The sequence below is a fragment of the Homarus americanus genome, unplaced genomic scaffold (assembly GCF_018991925.1).
Source record: "Homarus americanus isolate GMGI-L3 unplaced genomic scaffold, GMGI_Hamer_2.0 scaffold11022, whole genome shotgun sequence".
NCBI classification, from domain to species: Eukaryota; Metazoa; Arthropoda; class Malacostraca; order Decapoda; family Nephropidae; genus Homarus; species Homarus americanus.
In genome coordinates, this window is record NW_024737068.1 from 6,206,700 (window position 1) to 6,228,025 (window position 21,326).

At 41.4% G+C, this 21,326-nt stretch overlaps 1 protein-coding gene across 1 annotated transcript in view; it reads right to left on the reverse strand.

The window, feature by feature from the left end:
* Positions 1-1,196: 1,196 nt before the first annotated feature.
* The window catches only part of LOC121873063 (hemicentin-2-like), a 76,866-nt gene continuing 56,736 nt past the window's right edge, over positions 1,197-21,326 (reverse strand). The window contains exons 8-15 of the mRNA XM_042376379.1: positions 14,384-14,514; positions 11,437-11,596; positions 10,287-10,580; positions 9,290-9,471; positions 7,543-7,672; positions 6,979-7,343; positions 6,539-6,685; positions 1,197-5,706 (exon numbers count right to left, since the gene is read on the reverse strand). Coding sequence (XP_042232313.1) covers positions 5,290-5,706; positions 6,539-6,685; positions 6,979-7,343; positions 7,543-7,672; positions 9,290-9,471; positions 10,287-10,580; positions 11,437-11,596; positions 14,384-14,514 — 1,826 coding nt within the window. The 3' untranslated portion in view covers positions 1,197-5,289. The remainder of the gene's footprint in view (positions 5,707-6,538; positions 6,686-6,978; positions 7,344-7,542; positions 7,673-9,289; positions 9,472-10,286; positions 10,581-11,436; positions 11,597-14,383; positions 14,515-21,326) is intronic.

Here is a 21,326-nt window from a genome sequence, read left to right on the forward strand (position 1 = left end):
TTCCCTGCCTCACACACCCTCCCTGCCTCTCACACACCCTCCCTGCCTCTCACACACCCTCCGTCTCACTCACGCCTTCCCTACCTCCTCACACCTTTCCCTGCCTCACAGACACCTCCCTGCCGTCACACCACACCTTTCCTGCCTCACAGACACCTTCCCTGACATAAAATTTGATAATTCTGAGAGAAATTTTGACAGTGATATATAATGCAAGAATCTTAGATTAAATAATGTTTCCCCTCCAAATTTATCCTTTTCTTAAATAAACCAGAGAAAATGGTTTTACGGGCTAACACATTTAGATATTTTTCTTATAATTCAACGCAGAATATTAAAGTTTTTCTTTTACGTGGTAAATATAAAGTAATTATATTGTAATACATCAACTAAGAGAAAATATAATTAATAAACTTACATCAGAAACTTATTCCATGACAGTAAAATATATATCCAGGGCGACCACATGAGCCCAACAAGGAGCCGAGTACTGTCTCTTGTGATTTCTAATTATTGATGGTCTAGTCTAGTGTAATGCGCTTAAAAGACCTTAGTTGGTGAAGCACAGTATAGTATTATAACATCAATGTTTCTTTCGGTTATCACTATACGATGTGTTTCAATATCAGTAACTCGAGACTGGAAAACATAATCCCTGCTTCACATGCACTCCTTCTCTCCTTCACACACACTCCTTCTCTCCTTCACGCACATTCCTTCTCTCCTTCACACACATATTCTCTCTCCCTCACACACACCTTCCCCCCTCACACACTTTCTCTCCCCCATACACACCTTCTCTCTCACGCACCCCTTCCCACCCTCACACACACCTTCTCTCCCTTACACCCATCTTCCCTCTCTCACATACACACACACACACACACCATCTCTCTCTCACGTACACCTTCCCTCCTACTTTTCCTCATTCATACCTCCCTCCCCAACACACAAACGCACACCTTCTCTGCCTCGTGAGATAGTAAAGGAACTTTAGCACAATAAAACACCACTGTGCAATCCCCCTAAAACACAAGACATCTTTTACTTTTGTTGTTGATGTCAGTAGCTAGTGTTTCATTTTTTTACCTTAGCATTTCATAAGATTGATTTATTGACTGTCTGACTGATTGACTGACTAAAGTTATAGAGGTTAATACACAACTACACATTATATCATAGTTTATTGTCATGGATTTTGTTACATTGATATTATATTAAAACGTATAAAAGGTAATGTTTTTTTCTGATCGTTGAGCACTAAAGAGTTTACTAATTACTACTGTTTTGGCAAAATATCCCCAGCAGATGAAAGTTCCATTAAAGTATTCCCTCTATATCAGTAACAATTTATTTGGCTTATAATTTATATCTGAATAGCTCGTATAAACAAACAATACAAAGACTTCCTTAATAACCTACCACAATTTAGTTTTATGTTTCTTGTGTGATAAAAATAATGCCATGAGTAATCCAAGAATTTTAACATTTCAAGAATATTGCTGCATCATGTATAGAATTCCTTAAATGCTTAGTAATAGTGATTGATACATTTCACATAGCACAAAATTCTGAAAAAATAATCACAACACTGTCTCTACCTGTAAAACTAAATTAATCTACACTAAAACGTCTAAAATATACAGTAATTACAATTATATTAAAACCACCTTAACTAGATATAGCCACTTAATACCAGACGAAATTTACTTAGATAACCTTTTGGTGTTAAGTGAACTTATCTAGTTAAGGGAATCTTAGTATAATTTTAGTACAGTACTATTTTGGGATGTAATATTTATAGTTACAATAAATTCAATATTCAATCAAGGGGGCTATTAAACGTAAGAATCTTTGTAGATCCAACCCCTGAATTCAATGCTCCCTAATTCTCATTAAATACTGGGTAACAAACAGCAAATAGACCAGAAAACCTGTCCCCCCAAATTATCACGTGTTTTAGGAATTCTCTCATGTGCAGAGCAATTCTGAAAACAACAATATGTTCCATTATTACACACAATGTACTATATATCCGAAAATTCCAATCGTAAGAATATTTTTCATTATTTTGACAGCATTGTGATTCCATTAATACTGACCGCACATCACCATCAATATTCCTATAAAAAAAGAAACTGATCAAACTCCAGCTACCGAGACCAGTTTAATATCAGGAAATATAGACAATATTGAAAGGAAGGTTAGAGCGAGTGAGAGGTGTTTGTTTACTAATACTTGGCTTGAAGCATATACTGTACATGTACAATACTGTACTGTATTTAGTCTAACTGGACCCCTGTTCTTCTGCTGCTGGTGGACGTATATTGACAACGCATATCATTGATACCTGTATATTGACAAGAAATGTTATTAATACCTGTATATTGATAACACATGTTGTTGACACCTGTATACAGAATTGAACACTTGCTGTTGACACGTGTCTTATTATTATCGTGAAGTTTGTCATTGTAACTCCTGTTGTTTGTGCTTGTAATTGTTTTTCTTTATTCTTCCCACTTTTAAAAACAAAATTCTACCCTCGTTGTCATATACAAAAAGAACAGGTATATACAGGGTTCCTCGTTATTCGAGCTCAACAGGGACCAGAAAAATGAATTGGATAGCGAATCCAAGGATGGGGGGATTAATTCCCATGGGAATTAATAGGAATAGAATCTAATGGACCATCACATTGCAAATGACACTCAAAAAGCATATTTTGATATCTTTTAACATTTATATATCTTAGAAACATTTGTTAAACATTTGATTACACATTATTTTACAAAATGATTTAGCTTTATAAGTTGTTCAAGGTACTTAAAGTTATTTGGGGTTGGTGTGTCGACGTGATGCAGGCTACCTAACCACGAGGTCAGGCCATTGTGCACACACGCACTTTGTACACAAATTTCAGTGAAAGTGGTTCAATGAGACACATTATAAAATATTTAAAAAATTAATAATCTTATCATATCAATTAATTTTATAAGCTAACTTTCAAACGTAGAGGTGTTGGGCTTGATTGGATGGATAGGGGTGGATGCCGGGAGAGGAGGATTAGTCGGAGGATGAGAGAGGCACTACTGCCATCTCATCATCATCTCTTTGAGGTGGTGGCCTTACACCAGAAAGACCTTTCTTTGGTTTGGAACATATGGCTAAAAAAAATTCTACCAATGTCACTAAAGGCACAACAAACTAACAAATAATCCTTTGCGCACTTTCAAAACAAGGCTTGCAGACACGGGCGACTGTTATTGTACATGGTGGCACGGGCGAGAAGGATGAACTTTAGAGAATGGCCGGAGAGGGAACTTCAAACAAAACTTATGCTCTCAACCGACCGATTTCATTTGTGGGATCCCCGTAAGTTCATGGAATTTTTACGTATACAGACAGTTCTACAATAATTTGGGCTCGTAACTGTGGATCCATGAATAATGAACAGTCGGATAACGAGGACCCCCTACTGTCTCCTGTTGACGTATACAGAGCAACAGGTATCCAATTTCTCCTGTTGTCATACAATAAACAAGTATTAATTGTTTCCCATTATTGTGTAAAAATAATATGCATCCACTTCTTCCTGTTGTCATATATGAAGACAACAATTATCCTCCGCTGCAAAAAGACGGCATCTAATTGCTAGCAACTAATAGCTGAATCACTATCAAAATAACATGGTGTCTGAAAAAAATGAAACAATAAATGACAGATAAAAATGTAAATTTATTTCAAAATTTTCGCTTTTGTGTGTCATGTTTAGTCAGCTCGCAATAACTATCAATTCATCATTTATTTCACTTTTCTGGGGATCAATGCTGAAGTAACTTTCCCACGACAAAGGGATTTGCTATGTGTTAACTCCAGAATAAATAACACAGCATGGAAATAAATTTTACATTCCCTGACTGAACTTAATTATGAAAGTTGAAAAAGTTACCAAGTGAATTATAGCTTCATACACTAAAATATTGACACAGGAGCGGTTATGACACACTGCAACATCTTTATAAATTAGTCAATCAACTGCTATTGTAGACATGTTGCCTTATGTATACATGACAACTGGGAACCAGTATAATGTTTCAGCATGAGATTGTAGAACCTAACACAGACATAGAGGAAAATTTTAGTATTGCTAAGAAGAAATAGCGACAGGGTAGAACAACATACCCTTAAATAAAGACAATACTGTAGGGTGTTTCAAAGTTTTCCCTTAAAAAATCTTTAGAAATTAGGGTATCCAAACATTCATCCTTAAATCCCCGGAAGAGAAGGTCCGTACTGTAAGCGTATGTCATGAATTATATATAAAAAGGCACAAGGGGCTATATGACCACACACAATGTGATCTACTCAACACCGATTCCCCGATACAATATGTACAAGATTGTCATTGTCACTGTCTGGGTTTGTATTCCTACTCGTACGCACTGAGTGGCATTACAGTATTTATTACAACACACACACACACAAGTAACCACATGACGTCACCGAGTTTATGTACATTTGTCAAAAACAAACTATTATTTCAGGAATTTTTGATGATGATAACCTGAAAGTAAGACCCAATTATATCATTTAATCACTGTTCCTCACCTCTAGGAGGGAAGTTTGTGGTGGCCTCCTTATTACAACAAATAATTGCCTCAAACCACTACAGGCACCTCAGTAAATTATAATCAACCATCTCTGGTTTACATACAGTATGTCCAGTGGGAACAGATCAAATTTAGATAGACCTCAGTGGTGTGCTACTGTTAAAACAGTTCAGTGAAGGTTTGTTTCAACTCTCAAGAGTGAACATAAAGAGTAGAGGCAGTTTCACGTTGCCGGAAGCCTTGATGGAGAATACTTCCAGGTAAAACAAGGAAAAATCTGACACTTGAATTGTTCTTATTTGTGTGTTATTCACAACTTTTCATTAATAAGAAAAGTTTGAAAGTATAGTAGTTATGTTGGATCAGTAAACTAATTTTTTTTACGAGAGGCAAATTGCTTCATCTTTCAGTTAAACGAATGAATATATAATATCAACATGGTCATGTTTTATCTTATTCATCAGCAATATTTTTTCTTCATTAATTATAAACCCCAGCATTAATAAAACCAACCACACAAAACAATGACTTACAATTGGTGTCCTGTCATTATTAACTACATTTTTCCGTGTTTCTTCCTCGTATAAAATCCCACTGTCATTTATAGAACTAAGAACACAGAACAATCATTCATTCTTTGGTATAAAACAGCTTTAAAAACATTTCTATCTCAGCATCATACAGAACTTTCTCCCTTCTTCAGTAGCGGAGTGCTGGGGGTGTCCTCCTCGTAACTCGCGTGTCTGGAGAAAGTCACCCTCTTTCGCTCACAGTCAAGGTACTCTGGGGGAGGGGGTGGGAGGCTTCCTTCCATATTCGGGCAGGGGAACTGCTGGGGGTTCATGGTTGATGTATAACAACACTGATCGTTGGTAGGGTTGAGATGTCCCCTCCTGGGTAGTGTAGAGGACCTCGCTGGCTGGTGGATGTAGGTGTGGTGGGTGTGGTGTTGCTGGGAATAGTGGGGATGGTGCTGATGGTGGGGCCCCGGACAGTACGGGTCATGGATGTTTCCCTGTCCCTGTTGGCCACACGTCAGTGGGGGCGCTCCATGGGCTACCCCCAACACGCCACTGTACTGGGGAGGACATGGCTGTAAAGTTAAAAGAGGGTAGATTAATTCATCACTACAGGATGTGTAATGTTTATTGCTGGTCAAGTGGACCTCAGTCCTAAATGGTCCCAACCTTACCTGAATCAACAGTTAAGACTGGGGTTCGTTCATTCCTTAAGTCCATAATCCTAATGGATTTCAGTGCTAGTGGACACCACTCCCAGTAACAAGTTTAAGTTAGGTAAGTTGGGTTATGTTAGGGAATATTAGCACACAAGACCTGTAGAAGCTGAGTTACTGTAATTAATAGGTTCATACACAAAGAGACAATTATATACAGTATTCTTAAACAATAATGGAACGATATAAAAAGAAGAAGAAAATCGATAAAATAGTCCTTTCAGTATATTATACAGCGGCTGTGCAGGTGTTAAACTTTAACTTTTACTTTTCCTCATTGTATTTTGTCGTTCACTTTCTTCTTTTTCATAAATTAAGTGATTCGGGATGTATAAAAGGACTTGGGCTATGATATAGTGCACATAGGGTATGTGTTCCGACTTACGTACATTTCCGAACCCTGTACATACCTGTACATAAAGAATGTATTTACATAAAATATGTACATTAAGTGTGTACTGTATGTACACAAAGTTTGTTCATATGTGAAATATGTATGTATACATAATATGTATGTGCATGAAGTCAAGAGTACCACAACACTCTTTCCCCATATTTATGTGATACTGTAATTATCATTATTATTAATGCAGGAGAAACTGTTTTATTATAAATAGGGAGACTTCAGCATATACTACAAATACTTAACAAGTGGACACAAGCAACAAACAGCAGAAGGGAAGGTACTGACAATGTTAGGTAGGTGGGCGGGGACGGGGGCGTATTTGTAGCGGTCAGAGGGCAGAAGGGTGGCAGCTGGCGGCACTTCATACCCCCTGTACGACGCCTCCTGTAGCGGGATCACGTCAGGGTCAGCGTCGCTCTCAGACTCCGCCTGCTGGAGACAAACTCTTTCACTAATTTTCCTGAACTGCCAGAAATCCTAAACTATCAAAATCTGGCCACAAAGGTACATAATACAGGTGGAAAAGTGATGAGAAGAAGTCCACATAATACCACTTATCGTCTCACTTGAACCAGTAAGAAACTTGCCAACAACATAGATAATGACATGCGGAAGGATTTAGAAAGTTGTAAGATACTGTACCACAAACACACTCTCCTGAACCACCAGCAACACCACTTCAAAAACTTCTCAAAACTTTAAATGAAATTAATCCCCTCACTCACCTGTATGTCTCTGTCCAGACAGGTAACTTCATGTTCTGGAGTCATTAACACAGGTGACTCATGACTACACTTGGGAGATTTGCTGGCATCTCCCTGAGGGATGTGTTTCACAGCCACCACCTCCGTTTGCTGTAAGGACTCTGACAGCGGACGAGCCCTTCGAATGATTCGTCTCCTACGGAAGGTTATAAACAATAAGAAAATGATCACCAGGAACACCAGAGCCGAGCCTACTCCGAGGACTCCTACGATGAAGGTAGGAAGAACCGGTGAATCGAAGTAGGACTCATCAGATCCGTCTGGAGATCCTTCGTTGACTGCGTTCGTTTTCCCGCCGTCTCGGACTTCGGCTTCCAGGGGGCCATCTGGAGAAAGGACAGTGGAATGAACAAAAAATTTCTTATTGACATAACAAATCTAGCTACAAAATTCACGGGGTGAGAACAACCCATTGTTAACTTGTTAAATAAGTTATTAAAAATATCTAACAAACTCTCATCGTATTACTAATGGCCATAATTATACTATGAACTATACAGTACATGGTAACTAAGAACCACTTACCATGCAGCTGGTATATGGAGCCGTTGGTGCCGATGCTACTGACAGTGAGGTGAGTAGCACCGCTGGATCCCTTATCGTTAACTGCCCTGATCACCAGCTGGTACTTCCCCTCCACCTGCAGCCCCTCCACCTGTGAGAGACACTTTGTTAGACTGTAAGACACACACGGGACTCCACGGCACCACAGCAAGACTAGACAATGTAAGCAATCAAATTCTCTTACATTCAAGGCTTCTGGGCTAAATGTAAAAACCTGATAATGACGAGCTAAACATAATATACATTTTAGAAGCATCTGGAAAGGAAATGTAGGTCAGAAATGATTAAAGCACACAAAATTACACAATAATATAAAATTATCCAAAAAAATCCTAGGGCGGGTTTAAATCATGTACAGTATGTACCGTTAACTTTTATATTAAATAAAAACTTCAATGGTGAAGAACATGCTGAGGTAGACTAAGAGAGGATGGAAATGTGCGTCATCATCACAAGAGAGAAGAGGGACACTCGGCGGTAATGACCTACAGGTTGACAGCCAAAAAACCCCAAAGAAGCAAGCAAAGAGAGACTTAAGCCCTTGGAGGAAGATATGATGTTATAATGTTATCACTGTGCTTCAACAACTCAAAGTCTTTAAGCGAGTGACAAGGTTAATAATTATACCAGGCTCATCAACAACTAAAAGTATGAAGATAATAAATAGTGTGTTCTTAAGTTACTCCTCGTATATTAAGAGAAAACAGCAATGATATATATGAAATAGAAAAGGGGAAACTATGTTATATTGAGAACTATGTATTCTTACTTTATTTTTTTTTAAATTCCTTTTATGATTCAGACTCAAAGAAAGTCAGAAAAAAGGCACAAAGGATCTAGTATTGTAAGTAACCATGAGCAGCAGCAGCACTGGGTCAAGAAGCTACGTTGAAACGAATGGAACAACCCAAGATTCAGTAACAGAGCATGATACACATATCTAGATACACATATCTAATCAGTGTTCAAGAATTCTAATTTATCGCCAATCAAGGATGAACGCCATCATCAGTCTGATCTTCACTGTGAACCATACAATCTCTGTGTAGTTGTAAACAGGTTAGATAGAATATAGCAAATACATCAAGATAGTTGTACTGTAGTGGATTCCTCCCCTACAAGCGCCGTATGTCGCTGGGTAGCCAAACCTTCTCGAATTCCCCAGCCTACGCCTCCAGTGCCGCCTGTCGGAGCGGGTGTCAACTATCTACCCACGCCTACCCCCGCCTTATATGACCTGACACCGCTGTGACCAGCCTCTATCTACTCACTGCCACCAGCAAGCAACACCTCTTCCTCCGCTCCAGCCTGGCGGCTCCCGCTCCTGCCGGCGACCTTGGCGTCCCCCAAGCCGCGTGTCCTCCTCTGGGCACCCTCACCAACCAGCTCTCTCTACTCAACGCTTGTAACCATGCTGCCTACCCAGCAACAAGCTGCATTGCACATCCAATACAATATGTATACAGAGAGCACATTCTGAGTTTCCTTTCGCCATCCCATCCTGAGTGTGAACCAATATCTCATCACCCCACAGTACCAGAGTTTATTACTGTAGTTTCCGTCTGCTATCTAGCCCACAAAATTTGGAATGACGTTGGATCAGCAAAGAATTTCCCCTAACTCTTGGAATAAAACTGTTTATAAATGAAGAGAGAGAGAGAGAGAGAGAGAGAGAGAGAGAGAGAGAGAGAGAGTAGGATGAACTCACGTAAAAGTCCGGGTTGGAGGAAGCAGTGAAATTGAGGACTTGTTGCCTGACGGTGCCCTTGAGGGTGGCCTGCAGAAGGAAGTGTTGGGGTAGACCACCACTGCCCCCTGCCACACACTTCACCCTGACAGAGGTGCGTGTCCTGCCCCACACCGTGCAGTTACTAGGGGCCTCCGGCTTACCTGTGTGAGGGAGTGGTGATGAGTCAATGTATAAGAGAAAGTGAAAGTTATATAGATGGACAGAAACAAATACATATGTGAATAGACAGACGATAGGATAGAAAAGTAGTTACCATGAACGACAGTGTGAGGGATAAACGAGTGTTTTTCTTTTTCTTTTATTTTCTTTTTTTGTGTGTGTGTATGTTATAGAAACATTCTATAATATATAAACTGCGACAACATTGTAAATCTAGACTCTTTATTGAAGGTCATAAGTGGTTAACTATAAATAATCAAGAAGACAGATAACCTAGTTAAAAGTTCAGCCTCTTCATATTCATATGTTCAGGCCATTGAATAGTGGGCAGAAGAGAGACAAACTCCATCATCTCGGCTTTCATAATTTGTTATTATTTGTGTGTTGCATTATCATATCAGATAGCGTTTAATATAAAACTTTACAGAATTTACTGTCTTATCTGAATCTTTCTGAACACCAAAATGCGTTTTGTCTAACGTACGGGAACGACGTGAAAAATTAGGGTTTCATATAACCTTTATTTCACCAATATTTCGATCCTTCCCCCTCTCTCTTTCTCCCCTTCCAACATCACTCTAGAAAAGCACATACAAGTATTCCACAGTCCATATTTAACCATTTCTCGCTTGTAAGGAAGAAGTGGAGAAAACAAGATTCACTCTGTACCCTTGCCTCTTCAGAGGTTCTCTCCTCTCTTTCCTCCACTTCTTCTTTTTTTTCACACCAAGAAAGATACTATACTGGCAATTTCATACACATTTTTTAACAACGTAAATTGCTCTTTTTCCCTCACCTGCAGGTACAATATGGAACACACAAGGTGTCTTTTGGGTTCCTATCTCATTAGCTGCCCAGCAGAGCAGTGTGCCGTAGTCCAGGGCGGTCATGGGCGTGTAGGTGATGACACTGTGGCTGCTGGACGAACTGAACCGCCCCTGTGGGACGTCAATGGTGTCCGCCGTGTTGTTGAACGTCCACTGGAAGGACTCCTGCAAGGGGTTGGCCTCCACGGAACAGGTCACCTCGGCGTCCTCGTAGCGACCCACGGCGTAGGTGGTGACCTGCTCTGGCGAGCACACAGGGGCGTCTGGAGACGACACATCAGAAGGAAGAAATATCAAATCATCGTTATCATGGCTCCTCTGCGAGTAGAAAACAGAATGAATATTGTGTGTGATATTCGTTTTACAGGGAATCATTAACTACTCTGTTTACTTGGGTCCACTAGAGCAGAAAATACAACAACATTACGTACATTGTTTCTCTTACAATGGCACACAAATTTCTTCCTTCACAGGGTTCTCTGAGGGTAAAACACCAAGCAGTATTGTGTGTAGACCTTTGTGTTCCTAGGACTTCTCTAGGCCAATAAAGCAAGGCAGTGTTGTGTAAATTAATTTTTGACATAAAACAGGATAGGAGTTTACGAACTACTGCACTTGCCAAGATCCTCTGAGGTAAAACACAATTTATTATTATCTATTTATTTTTATTTTTTTTAATTTTACAGGACCCATAGAGAAACTGTTTACAAGTTCCTCTTTGGGCTAAGAGAAAATATCGGAAATTTATGTAAATGAAGATGTGTTACAGGAATCCTGGTGTGGGCCAGTAACAGGAAGCTGTTGTGTGTGAGAAATTGTATTTTACACAGTTAAGTAAATTGCTTCCTTTACTAAGATAATGTTTAATGTCTAGATTATAATCTAGACATTAAACACAACACAGCCATCTACATAAACAACGAACTTAACCATGCACTCAAAACAGTTAGATAAATACTGAACACACTAAATCACACACTAAATCACACGCGCACACACACACACACACACACACACACACACACACACACACACACACACACATCACGACTGAACAAAAATCAAGCAAATTCTCTCTCTCTCTCTCTCTCTCTCTCTCTCTCTCTCTCAGGCACTCACACTTCACGTCGAGTCTCAGAGAGTTAGAGGCGCCATCACCGACGGGGTTGTGAGCGAGGCAGGAGTAGCGACCCGCCTGTGCTCTCACCACCTGCTGTAGCACCAAGCTCTGGTTACTGACGATCACCCCAGCTGACACGTTGTGCACCAGCGCCACGTCCTGCAGGGGAGAACACGGTAGAACACAGAACAAGAACAGGGAAGACTGTGGGAAAAGGCAAAGAGAACGGGATAACAGTTTTAAGAACGCGAGAACTCAATAGAGAACGAGAGAATAGTTGCAAGGACGGGAGACCTTAATAGAAAACAAGAGTCGGAACAGCATGAATAAAAAGTTGTTTTGCCAATAGCCTCAAGAGTGGTCGGCGAAAAAGTAAGCAAAACATATATGCTTTCTGAGTGGCCATTCGGCACCCAAACGTAAAAAAAGAAGACATCCTGGTATATATGCTGTCTGAGTGGCCATTCAGGTTAGGTATACAGTAAAGTGCAGCAGAGAACCCGGCAAAAATGTCCTTTGAGGAAGAAAGAGAATAAAAACATGCACATATGCCCTCTGAGTGGCCATTAAGTAAAGAAAATGCTGGCAGGCAACCGTGTGCATGACTTCAAAAGGGCTGCAACCGCCTCAAACACGTCTTAGTAAAGAGGACAAAACTACAAAGTTGGAGACATTGAAGTCCTTTACCCTATAGAAAATACATAAGATGAAAATACACAAAGAAGATTAAAAACAAAAAATGCGGTGTAAAATAAGACAAAATAATACTGTAATATACGTGAAAAAACACAATAATTAATCAAATATAATAAACTAAAATAAGATCAAAATGTGAAATATGATACAGAGTGGCCGGCACAACACTCGACCGCCTTCACTTCGCCAGTGACCCTTAGAACGGGAGGTGAACACTGTATCCATTCGACCACTGCCCCACTAAAGAATTGTTCACAAAAGCGATAAAAAACAACAAATACGTAAATAGAAATGTATCTATATATATATATATATATATATATATATATATATATATATATATATATATATATATATATATATATATATATATATATATATATATATATATATATATATAAAATGTTAAACAAAACTGAAGAGTATTCCCTTTTGGAGGACGAGACAATAATTATCAAGACATTTCCAAAAACATTTCATAAGTTGGAGAACAATAATAACAATAACTCGCTAGAGAACATAGTTTATAAGAGTTTAAACGCCTGGAAAAGAACAATTTATATATCAATAACTTGAAGAACATATACAGCTTCCACTTGTTATACAATAAAAAGTATGATGTCAGTGTGACGAAGGAACAAATTTTAAGATTAATAAAGAATAAACTATGGAGTGTTTGCCACCTAGAATATGACAATAACAAGTCGTGTTGGAAATCCACTTGTTTTTTTCCAGAGAGAGAGAGAGAGAGAGAGAGAGAGAGAGAGAGAGAGAGAGAGAGAGAGATTGACTCACTGGCCTTTCACAGAGCTTGACTTACTAGCCATTCAGGGAGCATGGATTACAGGCCACTCAGATAGCATGACTCCCTGGCCACTCAGAGAGCATTTGCGAGTCAAGCCACACCGTGAGGCAAGTGGGCGGGGAGTCACGTATCCCAGACGGGGAGATAAGGTGCCAGCATCTCCATTTGTTGTGCCGGGATATTTTTTTGTGAAGATACGTAGATCTTTGAGTCTCGTAGGTCCCGCTATCGTTTCATGCATAAACAAACATGATATAGCAAAGGCAATCATTTCTTAGATTATTACCTGCTCTAGCTCTAAGGCGAATTTAAAATAGAAAATATATCCCTCGCGTGAGAACAATATACACTAGTCAGTTCGGGAAAGGCAGCAATCTTTGTGTGTATGAAACGCATCCAAAAATCATGTCTGTTTTCGTCAGTCTTTTGTCTCTAATTTAATTTCTTCCTGTCAACTTTCATCTCCAGTCTGATTAGAAAAGTGCTAGCATCTAGAAAGTCATTGAAGGTATTAATATCAGAACGCCTCGGTCATAAAGTTAAAGAATAGAAAATATCTTAAGTGAGAAAGTTTCAGGACTAGGAAGAATTTTACTTAGAAAGATTCAACGATCAAAAAATATATTTCTGGATGCTTTATATTCAGAAATTTTCCGTGTTAGAAAGTTTCATATATAGAAAGGTTGAGGCCGTTCACCAAGTGCCAGATTCTCAAAGGATCGTAAATTTTATTCTCCTCAGCTGGAGCTGTGAGAACATCCCTAATTGGCTCACTTAAGCTACACTCGAAGATGGGGGTTTCAAAAAGCTCGTACATTAAATATCTCCGTAATTGGTGATACAAGGAGCAGGAACATCAAAGAATTCAGAGCCAGACAGCGCCCGTCGACCATCTCCGTAAACCCTTGCCAGCCCTGGAGAAGAGGACCGGATGGCTAAAATCGACTTGTCCACTCACAACCCGAGGCGGCAGATGGACGTGGCACGTTTTACAAGGTGTCAACGGAGGGTCGGTGAAGATTGTGACCGTCTCCCATGTTGCGGGTCACGTTCCCTGTCACACTGAGGGAATTCAGGATGCTGGACGGGATTATTGCTGAGTCGTTCTTGTTATTTTTTTCTAAATAAATACAGATATACAGTATGTGATCGTTTCTAACAGATTCATGTAAACTTCTGGACACACACACACGCACTCTCTCTCTCTCTCTCTGACGTAAGAACCTTTAAGAATCAGCCTTTGTGTTTTAGCTCACGTATAATACAGATTCCCACATCACCAGGAAGGAGGACAATTTAACACACAGAACTATTTTGAGAATTATTATTAACTGAACACTTGTGATTATGACGAATACAGAGTGAACTTGTAGTGGTGCTATGGTATTGGATGAAAATGTGAGAGAGAGAGAGAGAGAGAGAGAGAGAGAGAGAGAGATACTCACGTTGTGCCGCCAAGAGACCCGCGTCACAGGTGGGTTTGCTTCAATATAACACTCAAAGTACACGTCGTCTCCCTCCTTGATGTTGGTGGAGTCCAGTGACGCTCCGTAGCTGCACCTCGCTGTCGGCACGTCTGTGGGAGAGCGTGAGGGGAGTGTGAGAGTGTGTGTGAGAGCGGAGAGAGAGTGTGAAGTGTGTGGGAGAGCCAGAGAGTGTGCGGGAGAGAGTGTGGGGTGTGTGAGAGCCTGGGAGAGCTGTCGTGGAGAGTGTGAGAGTGTGTGGGAGAGCTGTCGTGAGAGCACTGTGGTCTGTGGGAGAGCGAGAGAGTGTGAGAGTGTGAGAGCGAGGGGAGTGTGAGAGTGTGTGTGAGAGCAGGGGAGTGTGAGAGGGTGAGGAGAGTGTGGGAGAGCGGGAGAGTGTGAGAGTGTGTGTGAGAGGGGAGAGGTGAGAGTGTGGGAGAGCGGGGGAGGTGGTGTGTGAGAGGGGGAGTGAAGGTGTGAGAGGGAGAGGGTGAGGCGGGGAGAGGGGGAGGGGAGAGTGTGGGAGAGCGGGGAGTGTGGAGGGGGAGTGTGAGAGGGGAGAGTGTGAGAGTGTGTGTGAGGCGGGGAGAGTGTGAGAGGTGTGGGAGAGGGGGAGGAGAGTGTGGTGAGATGGGAGAGGGAGTGTGTGGGAGAGCGGGGAGAGTGTGAGGTGTGTGGGAGAGCGGGAGAGTGAGAGAGTGTGGGAGAGCGGGAGAGGGAGAGTGTGAGTGGGAGAGTGTGGGAGAGGAGAGTGTGAGAGGTGTGTGGGAGAGGGGGAGAGTGGGGGTGTGTGTGGGAGAAGGGGAGAGGGAGAGTGTGTGTGAGAGCGGGGAGAGGTGAGAGTGTGTGGGAGAGGGGGGTGGAGGGTGTGTGGGAGAGCGGGGAGAGGAGAGTGTGTGTGAGAGCGGAGAGAGTGGGTGAGTGTGTGGGAGAGCGGGGAGAGGTGAGAGAGTGTGTGAGAGCGGAGAGAGGTGAGAGTGTGTGTGGGAGGAGGGGAGAGTGTGAGAGTGTGTGGGAGAGGGGGAGAGTGTGAGGGTGTGTGGAGAGCAGGGAGAGTGTGAGGGTGTGTGGGAGAGCAGGGGAGAGAGTGAGGGTGTGAGAGAGGGAGAGAGGTGTGAGGTGTGTGTGGGAGGCAGGAGAGTGAGAGAGTGTGGGAGAGGGAGAGAGCGAGAGAGAGGGAGAGAGGTGGAGAGTGGGAGAGGGGAGTGTGGGAGGGGGAGTGGGGAGGGAGAGTGAGTGTGTGGGAGAGGGGAGAGGTGTGAGAGTGTGTGTGTGAGAGGGGAGAGTGAGAGGTGTGTGGGAGAAGAGGGAGAGGAGAGGTGTGTGGAGAGAGGGGAGAGGTGTGAGAGTGTGAGAGGGAGTGGGAGGGGTGTGTGGGAGAGTGTGGGAGAGGAGGGGGGTAGAGGGAGAGTGTGTGAGAGCGGGAGAGTGAGTGTGTGTGAGAGCGGGGAGAGTGTGGAGGGTGTGTGAGAGGGGAGAGGAGAGGTGGAGAGTGGGGAGAGGAGAGGTGGGAGAGCGGGGGAGAGTGTGAGAGGGTGTGAGGGAGAGGTGTGTGAGTGTGGGAGAGGAGGGGAGAGCGGGGAGGTGAGAGGTGTGTGGGAGGGGAGAGGTGAGGGTGTGGGAGAGGGGAGAGTGAGAGGTGAGAGAGAGGGGAGAGTGTGAGTGTGTGAGAGAGTGAGAGTGCAGAGGGAGAGTGTGAGAGTGTGGAAGAGCTGGGAGAGTGTAGAGAGCTGTGTGAGAGTGTGGGAGAGAGGGAGAGTGAGAGTGTGTGTGAGAGTGGGGGAGGGGAGAGCGGGGGAGAGAGAGAGTGTGTGGGGAGAGGGGAGAGTGAGAGGAGAGCGGGGAGAGTGTGTGGGAGAGCGGGAAGAGTGTGAGAGGTGTGTGAGAGCGGGGAGAGTGGAAGAGATAGTAGGGAGGGCGGGGAGTGTGTGTGGGAGAGCGAGGAGAATGTGAAAGTGTGTGTGTGTGTGTGTGTGTGTGTGTGTGTGTGTGTGTGTGTGTGTGGAACAGCGGAGAGAGTATGTACAGGGAGGGAAGGAAATGTGTGAGTGTGGAAGAGCGAGGAGAGTCTGAGATTGTGTGGGAGAAGAAGGGGGAAGTGGGGGTGCATGGAAAGTGTAAACAGTGTGTGGGCAGAGAGAGAGAGAGAAGAGAGAGAGAGAGAGAGAGAGAGAGAGAGAGAGAGAGAAGAGTAAATCAACGCTAAATATCACCACAATAACAAGATTGAACAACTATTAATCATAGCTGTGTTAGTTCAGGATTTATTATACGTCTGGCAGCGTAACAAAGTGTCGTAGCTGGAAAAAATATCTCGCGTGGAAAACAAATCATTGTCGTTCACCACGTCAGCAGAGGCGCTCGTTGGCCAGGCGAAAGCAACTATACCCGTCGGCATATGTCTAGACTCATGAAAAATAAGAATAATTTGTATATTTAGTAAGAATAAGATAGTAAAAAAAAAATTAAAAAAAAAAAAAAAATAATAATAATAATAATAATAATAAAAATAATAATAAAAATAAAAATAATAATAATAATATTATTATTATTATTATTATCAAAGTAATTTATTAAAGTTGAATCTAAAAGTTATGAAAAAATTTCCAAATTATTATAATACATAAAAGTCGGAAGATCTTTCATGTGTGTTCAAATCCCTTCAAATATTCAGCAGTTTCGAGACATCTTCAAAAACGTGTAAAATTTTAAGGGTCAACCTGTAAAACTTTTCTCTTAGACACGAACCGTAGACAGAAAAAATTGCCAGATAAAACAAAAACGAACAATTGCAACAAATTGGACATCTGAATTTTTATATCACTGAAGAATATATATATATATATATATATATATATATATATATATATATATATATATATATATATATATATATATATATATATATATATATATATATAGATTTGTGAGTGTATGTATGTATGTATATGAAACAGAATGTATATAGAATGCAACAACACAACCATGAAATCTAATTCCCTGCAAGAAGGACGTAAGGTAGAGCACCTGACAACACCTGGTAATTAAGACTAACATAGCTGTTTAATTGTGTTGTTTATGATGACAGGGAGAATATTGTGGCTAGTCTCTCTCTGGTTAATATCATTGTCTCTTTCTCGACTCTCAGACTTTAGTTGAAGTATCTCTCTCTCTCTCTCTCTCTCTCTCTCACTCTATTTGTCACTTTCTTTCTCTCTTTATCCATTTCTAGATTTCTTTTTCTTTCTACATAAACTACTTAATTATCTCTCTCTCTCTCTCTCTCTCTTTTCACTTCCATTTTTCCTACATTTACCACAGATTCAGGATTAATAGAAGTGAGAGAGAGAGAGAGAGAGAGAGAGAGGTAATGGATCTTGAAATTAAAACTCCCAAAATGAATCGCCTCATCTAGATCAGTAATACAAGGTAGCCTACTAGCACTCATCCTAAGTGCTTTCTCTTTCTCTCTCTTCTTTCCCCTCTTCTTGTTCCATCCCATTTCCCTTCCATCTCTATATATATGTTTGTGTTCCTCTCTTATCTCTCTCTCTTGGCTCTTCAATTCTCTCTTTTACTCTGTTAATTTTCATTTATCCCCTTTATATTCTGTGCTTCTTTCCACCTTCTTTCTCTCTCCATTTCACTCTTAATATTCCTTCTCTCCTCTCTTTCTCTACTTCCACCCTCTTCTCTCGTTCTGTATCTCCCATCTCTTTACTTAACCTCTCCTCTCCTCTCCTCTCCACTCCACTCCACTCCACTCCACTCCACTCCACTGCTCTCCTCTCCTATCAAGGCTCTTACAGTTTCCTTCACCAGACAGTAATAAAAATTCACCAGGTAATTTGCATAACTTTCTATCGTATGCAAATGTCTTCCGTATTCTCTTACTGTGCTTTTCAATGCTAATTTTACCGGCATCTGGCAAAATATAATATAATTTTGTCTTTTGTATTTCGTAACTCACCTTATTGGTATTTCGGCTGTGTTAATTTGATAAATATTTGCCTTCTCTGACTGACTTACTGATTTTGTTTTTTCCGAGTGAAGCGGGTTAATTTTTATACACGTGTGTCATTATATACGCTGCTTCTTCACTAACGTATCTTTTATTAATTCCTGGTTACCTGCAGCAAAGGTCACAATAAGACCAGGTGTTTTTATCCTATGTTTTTTAGTTATTATTTCTAAGCCAGGTTATGAGTGTTTACCAGGGAGGAAACATCGTCAAAGGATGGGACTTGGTGCACTATACACCTTGAAGAAAGACGATTAATTGTATATCATCAACATTTATAATGACTCAAGTATCTTAATATGAATACGCCAAAGATAATGAATTTTCAACAAAAGTAACTCACAGTTTCTCTTCATATACCAAAGGATAACGTCACAAAGGCATAATAAAGTTAAATCACTATTTCTCATTAACTGATGGGTAAACACTCGTCAAAATTGGCAATGGCGAGTGTCGAACCTTCATTAATTCATTAAATAAACACGCGATCGAGCAAGATAAATGACGTCGAGAGCATAAGGTTCCCGTTCCAGAGGCAATAGCAGAACTTGGTTGAGGTTAATGTACTGTAAATCATCTCTAATTACCGTGTTCATTCAGGTGCTCTACTGTGGCATTCTCCTTCCACAATAAGTCTATGAATCTGGATGTTCCTCCCTTGTCTTTTCCCACTAGCCAGCACCAGTCATCAGCTTCACATCCTTTCCCATAAATCATTCGACGTCATGCTATCCACTAATTCGTGCTCTCTTGCTGCTTCCTGTCTATCCACCTCACGTCTAGTGCATCCTTCACCTCATCCTTTTACCTCCTGCCTGGTCTCATCCCACCCCCCACCCCCACCCCCCTCCTCCTCTTCCTCCTATACCATCCACCTCTGAGTCATAAACCAATCTTTCACTTTTCATTCTCTCATTATATCCAGACTTTGATCTCTCTCTCTCTCTCTCTCTCCCTCTCTCTCTCTCTCTCTCTCTCTCTCTCTCTCTCTCTCTCTCTCTCTCTCTCTCTCTCATAATTTCCATCCCTTCCTCATTTTCTCAATTATTTTATAAACTTTATCATATTTCTACCACATTATACGCTCTTAAACATTCCCTCAATATAGTAATTAATTCTCAAAACTTACAATTTACTGGAAATAATATAATTAACAATAAATACTAATTAACTCCACCGAGGTGCGTATAACTCATCATTATTATAGATACTTTAAATGTTTATATGTCCAGGTGTTGTGTAGTGAAATAACATGTTAGTGATTATCCAGAGTAATTTGACACTAATTGTGAATGATCATACTCAGTAATATTGTTCACGTCTGCTGCTATTGCTGTTGTGCATACTGAGTGTTTAGTGTGTGAATCTCTCTCTCTCTCTCTCTCTCTCTCTCTCTCTCTCTCTCTCTCTCTCTCAAGCACATTTAATCAAGCAGAGCTCATTAACACACAGCACTAGACTTGGAGACAAGATGTATGTCCCCTGTAACACATGGCCTCCTGATGGTGTGGAGAGAGAGAGAGAGAGAGAGAGAGAGAGAGAGAGAGAGAGAGAGGGATGGAGTAGGGAGAAAGAAGGATGGAGGAAAGGAGAGGAGGGAAGAAGATAGGGAAGGAGGGAGTGAGGGGCGGTAAGAGTCTATTATATGAGGTAATTCAGATGTGTGATCTAGGGAGCCATTCTTGTCAACACCAACATATTCATTTGGAACTGTTACCGCGTTTGTCTGGTGGAGGAGGAGGAGGAAGAGGAGAAGGAAGAGGAGGAGGGGGAAGAGGAGGAGGGGGAGGAGGAGGAGGAGAAGGAGGAGGAGGAGGCGATCTACGGTGTACACTAGGATTACTCTAAGACTACAATACAGTACACGTCAGGCTACAGCACTACACTAAGACTACAATACAGTACACGTCAGGCTACAGCAATACACTAAGACTACAATACACCCCAGGTTACAGCAATACACTAAGACTACAATACAGTACACGGCAGGCTACAGCAATACACTAAGACTACAATACACCCCAGGTTACAGCAATACACTAAGACTACAATACAGTACACGCCAGGCTACAGCAATACACTAAGACTACAATACACCCCAGGTTACAGCACTACACTAAGACTACAATACAGTACACGCCAGGCTACAGCAATACACTAAGACTACAATACACCCCAGGTTACAGCACTACACTAAGACTACAATACAGTACACGCCAGGCTACAGCAATACACTAAGACTACAATACACCCCAGGTTACAGCAATACACTAAGACTACAATACACCCCAGGTTACAGCACTACACTAAGACTACAATACACCCCAGGTTACAGCACTACACTAAGACTACAATACACCCCAGGTTACAGCAATACACTAAGACTACAATACAGTACACGTCAGGCTACAGCAATACACTAAGACTACAATACACCCCAGGTTACAGCAATACACTAAGACTACAATACAGTACACGCCAGGCTACAGCAATACACTAAGACTACAATACACCCCAGGTCACAAGGCAGCAATACACTAAGACTGGCTAACACACGCCAGGCCACAGCAAATACACTAAGACTACAATACAGTACACGCCAGGCTACAGCAATACACTAAGACTACAATACACCCCAGGTTACAGGACTACAATACAGCAATACACTAAGACTACAATACACCCCAGGCTACAGCATACACTAAGACTACAATACAGTACACCAGGCTACAGCAATACACTAAGACTACAATACAGTACACGCCAGGCTACAGCAATACACTAAGACTACAATAGGCTACAGCAATACACGCCAGGTTACAGCAATACACTAAGACTACAATACAGTACACGCCAGGCTACAGCAATACACTAAGACTACAATACACGCCAGTTTACAGCAAT